Source organism: Canariomyces notabilis, assembly GCF_033297395.1.
Source record: "Canariomyces notabilis strain CBS 508.74 unplaced genomic scaffold N656scaffold_14, whole genome shotgun sequence".
Lineage (NCBI taxonomy): Eukaryota > Fungi > Ascomycota > Sordariomycetes > Sordariales > Chaetomiaceae > Canariomyces > Canariomyces notabilis.
Window position 1 is genome coordinate 1,404 of NW_027041836.1, and position 6,208 is coordinate 7,611.

General features: G+C 57.2%; 1 protein-coding gene across 1 annotated transcript; it reads right to left on the reverse strand.

Moving 5' to 3' along the window:
* Positions 1–268: 268 nt before the first annotated feature.
* N656DRAFT_829818 (uncharacterized protein) lies at positions 269–1,466 on the reverse strand. Its single transcript, XM_064818587.1, has one exon. It carries the CDS (start codon positions 1,321–1,323, stop codon positions 310–312), a length of 1,014 nt encoding a protein of 337 aa, XP_064669068.1. The 5' UTR covers positions 1,324–1,466; the 3' UTR covers positions 269–309.
* Positions 1,467–6,208: the final 4,742 nt, after the last annotated feature.

Sequence of the window (6,208 nt, forward strand, 5' to 3'; positions counted from 1 at the left end):
TCACCAACTCATGCTGTAATTCGTACTCAGAAAACTACTAACTCCATAGACCATGTTTAAAGCTTCTGCCCAAAGCCATACTACTTTAGGTACTTACAGTATTTTCTTTTCCCCAGCGAACCAAAATAAACTACGCCGCCGCCGTACTACGCCCCGGGCACAGCTTTTCCACAAAACTCCAGAAGGAAGCGAAAACCCCATCTGGCATTTTCGCCCAACCAAGACAGCTGGAACCTCAAAAGTCCCGGCCTACGGGCAGTGAGAGACACGGCCAGTGTGCACATTGATGAATCTGGCCTGGCACTGCTCTCAGGTATCCCCGGCGCTTAGCTTCCGCTTCACAGGTCGCCTCGCCTCTTTCATCTCGCCGGCGTCGTGGCATGTGTCAGAGTTGGAATCCGCTGCGGGGGAATTGGCGTCGGCGCACGCGTGAGCCTCCGGGCACACCGAGTCGACAGCCTGAGGGTCATCAAGCCAGACGGCCAGCCTCTTTAGGCTTGCGAGATCTCTTGACTTGCGGGACGTGGGATCTCCGCTGGGGCCGTCATAGAGGGTTTTCTCGTCAAGGTCCAGGGGATCCTCGCCAAAGGTACCGAAGGGGCGGTGGCTGAGTTCGGCGCCTAGCAAGTCGGCCGAGCCGAAGTCGATGAGGGTGGGGATACGCCCATCGGGCGACACCATGATGTTCATGGGCGAGATGTCGTTATGCGCGATGCCGACGACGCGGTGGAGGTGGTCCACGGCCGACGTAAGCCCTGCCAGGATGGCCGCTTTGTCGACTGGGCGGCCTGACCGCATGTGTATCGCCAGGCTGCTGCCCTCGACGCGACCGAGCTGGATGGCCGTGACGCGACCCTTGCGGACACGGCAACCGTGGTACTGCACGATGTTGGGGTGCGGCGGGAAACGCGAGAGACGCTCGAGCACGCGGACTTCATCGGCGAACATCATGGCAAGAGCTTCTGGCCTGTTCGTGATCTGGGGGTAATCGAGGTCGAGTAACCACGGCCTCTTCAAGAAGATACCGTCTTCGGGCTCCGCATGCGGCGTTGAGGCAACTGTGACGCGCGTTTGGTAACGGGGCCAGGGAATGGGGAGCGGGAAGAAGATGCGCTCGGCAGGCATCTTCTCGAGCGCGGCATTGATTTGCTGGATTGCATGTTGTGACTTGTCGCCGGGCATGCGCGCGTAGTAGAGCTCGTCCTCTTCGTCGGCGTCGCCCAGCTCCCAGCGATAGTACAGAGAACACACGGAGTTGCCTTTGCGATCGTGGAAGTCAACGGCCACGACGTCGTCCTTGCTGCTGATGACTGGCCTGGGCATCTTGTCCAAAGTAGCGGGCCGTGGAAGGGTTGATGATGGAAGATGGAGGAGGAAGAGGGAACTCCGGAAGGGAAATCACCTAGGTATGGAGGCCAGAGTACCTGGATATGGAAGGGCTAGGACTGTTGGTTAAAGTGGGTGCGCGTCGGGTGGCTGGCAGAGACGAAAGATAGGCCTATAAGTTCTTGCTGTTCCAAGGGCTAGTCTGGCCCCGTCGTCAACTCAGAAAAAAAAAACCCCATCACATTCTCAGCCACGGAAAAACTGGAATTTGATTGTGTCAGCCCAAAATCCCCGAACAAAGAGAGGCTAAATAGCCCGTTTTCACCCGACCTACCTAAGAGGAAGGGTTGGGGCTATTGGTCAAACTGGGTGCGCGTGGCTGGCAAAGACGAAAGACAGGCCCATAAGTTATTGCTGTTCCAAGGGCTGGTCTGGCCCCGTTCTCAAATCTAAACATGGAAGCCATGAATCCATCATCACATTCTTGGCTGCGGAAAAACTGGAACCTGACTAGGTATTGTGCCAGCCCGGGAACATGAACCCCGAACAAAGAGAGGCTCAATGGCCCGTTTTCACCGGACCCGACCTACTACCTAAGAGGAATGATGAAAGGAAACGCCGGGTAACTAAAGGGTGACAGCTCTGCAAGCGTTACCGGCCTGAGTGACTCACGGGCAGCATCAGGAAGGATGACGGAGTGTTTCAAGTTCAAACCTGATGGCTCGCTTTTCTTAGCCATGCTTTCCAAGGGAGGTTCCCGCGGCTTGCTGGCCGATGAGCTCGGAACTTGCGAGTCAAGGGGCCGTTGGAGCGGTACTCCAAGCAACAACCCGAGCTGCCGTCTTGTTGCGGCCCAAGATATAATCACCACGCGCCGCCACACCAAAGTCAAATCCTCCCCAGAACTTACCCCAACACCAAAATCCGACATCGACAATTCTCCATCATTCCGCTCTTCGCGCCGCCGCTACCACTCTTCTAACAAAGATTTCAACATCCCGCAGATTAAGATCGCCGGGAGTCATCATGTAAGTTAGAGTGATATGGCAGTGGCCTAGTGTAGTAGTGGGAGTGGGCCCGGGAATATCATGCTGACTAAGGCTCGTGATTGATAGGTGCTTCACGCTAGACTTCACGCAATCGTGGACCGCTAGCACTGTCGCAGGCCAATGTTTTTCTCGATTCACAGAGAAGAAGAAGGTGGATTGTGGCAATAAGGAATGTCCGGAATCAAAAGCCTACCCCGCCAACAAGGCTGCCAACGGCGGCAAGGCCAAGGACAAGGACAAGGACAAGCACGCCAAGTAGCCAACGACGCCCGTCCCCGATTTGGGATAGAATATACTTGGCATCGAGACGAGGTAATAAGCGCATGTTGAATGGTTAGAGCAAGAAATAGAATGGGGGTTGATTGACCATAAGTTCCACGATCGTGCGCTCTCGCTCTCCCCAGCCGGCGGTAGGGCATTGGCAGAAACTGAATGGGACTGTGGGAAGGAGGAACCCTGGGAAACCCTGTATTTATTGGGGCACTGGGGGTTGGCTCTTTTTCCCTCCTTCAACCCTCCAACCACCTACAATACAATGCATACACCCAATTCTTCAGTGCTTTCTTCAGTTCCAGGCCATCGTAGGTGTGCAACCGTGAATCGGGTGCCCCTTTGGAGATCCCAAGCTGCAAAGAGACTTTGGCAGGTACGGTATATACTCGGTGGCCCGAGCTCTGGCTGTGGTTGAAAAAGATTGAAATCAAAGGTTCCAATGGCGCTTTCCGTTCTGGCGTGCACATTGTCCTGTTTCACGGATTCTTCACCCTGCCCTCTCACCGTAGCCTTCCCCGAGTCACAGAGAGCGCGTTGCTTGGCATTGACGTTGCCTTCGTGAGTTGACACATGTGACATGCGCACAATCGCGTGATCAAAGGTGCGACTGTGCGTATGCATTACTCCACCCAAACTCACAGGAACTGCTGGTATGCTCGACTCGTCGCTGATGACACCTAGTTTGTGCGACGATGTGTAAGTGCCTTCTTTGCTTGTTGTGGACTGTTTATTCCGATACTGATAATTCACGCCAGTTATCTTTTTGGGTCCCATCACAGTTGAAGCGCAGGCTTGGGCTTCTTGTATGACCGTGCCGGAGCTCGAACCCGACTCGAACTTCAGAAATGTAATGGGTGTCTTGTAAGAATGTTCGACGCGCCTCAGTGACGGAGCCAAACATGTCCGGCACACCGGCACTGGCACCCCCCCCAGTCGTTCCCAGGACTACCGGCTAGGATGTCTCCTTGGTATTCTCGCCAGCTTGCCCGGTTCCCTGCTCTACATGTTCCCGTCCATGCCCTTTCCCAGCGAGAGTCGTCCGATAATGCCACCGAGATTTACGATTTACTTCCGGTCCTATTCCATGCGACCGGGCGTGAGTGGGCTGATGCAGGGGTTCCAAGTCGGTAAGGATACTGACATGGAGACAACCAACAACTCCCACATATTATTCATCACCAAGGAACAAGGAATCATGGCTGCCGAGATAGCCGCACGCCCTCCCGTTCTTGCCGTTCTCGAGGCAGAGCAAAGGGTGCCACGGATGGCCAAACACGAGGGGAACTCGGAGGCGCCCTTCCTGACTCCTGCACTCGAGGTCAGGTGGGACAGAGTGTTTGGCATTCTTTCGGGCATCTTGGTTGGGCTGGCTTTAGCGGTTGGGCTCACCCTGTTTTGGTGCAGGCAGGTTGTCCTGCGGGACCAGTCTACCTAGTACTCTTTCCCCAGTCTACCTAGTACTCTTTCCATTGCGATGCTGTTGAGGAAACCGCTGGAAGCGACGGGTGCGAGGACCATTGATCTTGGACCTGAATTGGCCCGTCAGATGGAAGAGGACGGAGGACATGATGATGAGATGCGGGGCCCGAAGAAAGGAGAACAAGGGGGATGTCTATGAGCTGGCTTTGTGGGCATGACTCAGGCAACTTCTATGAAGGGAAGTATCAGTGATTGTGGGACGCATGCAATCAAATGATCTTCTGACCGTTAAGGGAATGATACTGTATCTCCCGATCTCATGTTAACCGAACATTGCTCAGGATTTCCGTTTTGCCAGGGACGCTTCATATAATACGCCTAATAGCTACTACTCAAGGCTTGGTTACACTCTCCCCAGAAGGAGCTTCAATTCATGGCCTCGGAAACCCCTGATTCGTCCCGCACGCCGCCTCCTGGCCGTCATGCACCAGACAAAAACTCATCTCCCACCCAAACGGCGCCGTATTCGGGTTCCTACTCGTGGTCCGAATCGCTGCAGCCGGTCCACTCCCACAGCTATTCTGCGCCGCATTCAAAAAGTCATGCAAATCCGACCCCCTGAACCGATAATTCGGCCCGCTGCCCCAAGAACTCGAAATCCCCCATACCACCGAGCAACCCCGGCGAGGTAAACAGCGTGCAGTAGCTCCCGATCGGAAGCCCCTCAAGCGTCACCCCGCCCACCCCGCGACAGAGCGACTCGTCGCGCGAGCTGTAGATGGTGTTATCGTCGAACCCGACAAAGCCCCGCGCCAGGCAAGGGATCAGGTCGGTTTAGGACACGTCCGTGTGGCAGTCGAAATTGCCCCCGCTCGGTATCAGAACCACGAACGGGCCCGCCGGCGGGGGGGTGTATACCGGCGGGCCGCTGGTGGTGGTGGGTGGTGGTGGGGGTGTTACGGGCTCGCCTGTGTCTTCCCAGCTGTTGGCGTCTGTCTCGTCCTCGAGTAGCAGCCAGCCGTCCGGGTCATTGTCGAGCAGGTCGATGGGCGGCGGGAGGATAACTGGCGTTGCGCCGAGGGGAATGGGGATCCAGAGTGGTGGCAGCCAGATGTCGTGGTCGTTGGGGTCGTCGGAGTCGTATGAGGAGTTGGTGGTGGGCCCGCCTGTGGCGTCGATCCCTGGCGCGGTCCAGGTTACGGAGGGGCCGGGGTTGAAGCCGGAGGGGATGGGCAGTGGCGCGAGGAGCGGCTGGCCGGCGGGGATGGAGATGCCGAAGCAGGCTGATCCGCCGGTGCCGCAGCAGGTTCCGGTGACGAGCCGGTACAGGTCGCATGTTTCTTGGCAGTTGGCGGGGCCAGGAGGCCGGTTGTTGGCGCCTGAGGTGGGAAGGCTTCTCGATGGCGCTGGCGCAACGGGCGGAGAGAGTCATGGTCTGTCCGCACTGGATGTTGCCGCATGCAAAGGTGAGGTTGGAGTTGCTGACGGGCGGCAGGTTGTCCGGGGTGGGGTGGTCGCTGACCTCGGCGTAACCGCCGATACTTGCGCGGCCGGTGAGGGCTAGGGAGAGCCAGGCGCTGATGGCGGTGAGGAAGCCGTTCCTGTTGTTGCCCTGCTGCGCCGCGCGGATGCCGCCCAGTAGCGAGACACACTCGGTGGCGCCGTTGGTGTATTCGCTGAAGATCCAGACGCGCTCCGAGAAGGTGGTTAAAATCAGGCGCTACTGGCAATCCTCGCCAGCGAGACACCCCTGGCGGTAGCTCTGGAACCAACTGTACGGCCCGGCGCCGTAGATCAGCACGTCGGTCGAGTTCTGGATCATGAGCGCCCATGCGAGGAGGCACTGGTTGTCCGTGGGGCGGCAGTCTGCAAAATCGGGGTCGCTGGCATAGACGCGCAGGGGAAACACATCGACCGAGTTGGGCGTTGACTGGTAGTATGGCGACTCGGTCTGTATGTGCCCCGCGAACACGTTGGAGGCCTTGTAGAAGTTGTACTGATACAGAGTCGCGTGCTCGACCGCTCCTCCCCACAGCCACACGGGTCCGTCCGTCTCGACCAACAGACCCCTGGCCGTGAAGACACTGATCTGAGACTGGACCGCCATGTCGAGATCATCATCTGCGCTCCACAACCAGTCG

Coding starts and splice junctions, on each gene's coding strand:
- N656DRAFT_829818 (XM_064818587.1), bottom strand. CDS start 1,323: ATGCCCAGGCCAGTCATCAGCAGCAAGGACGACGTCGTGGCCGTTGAC.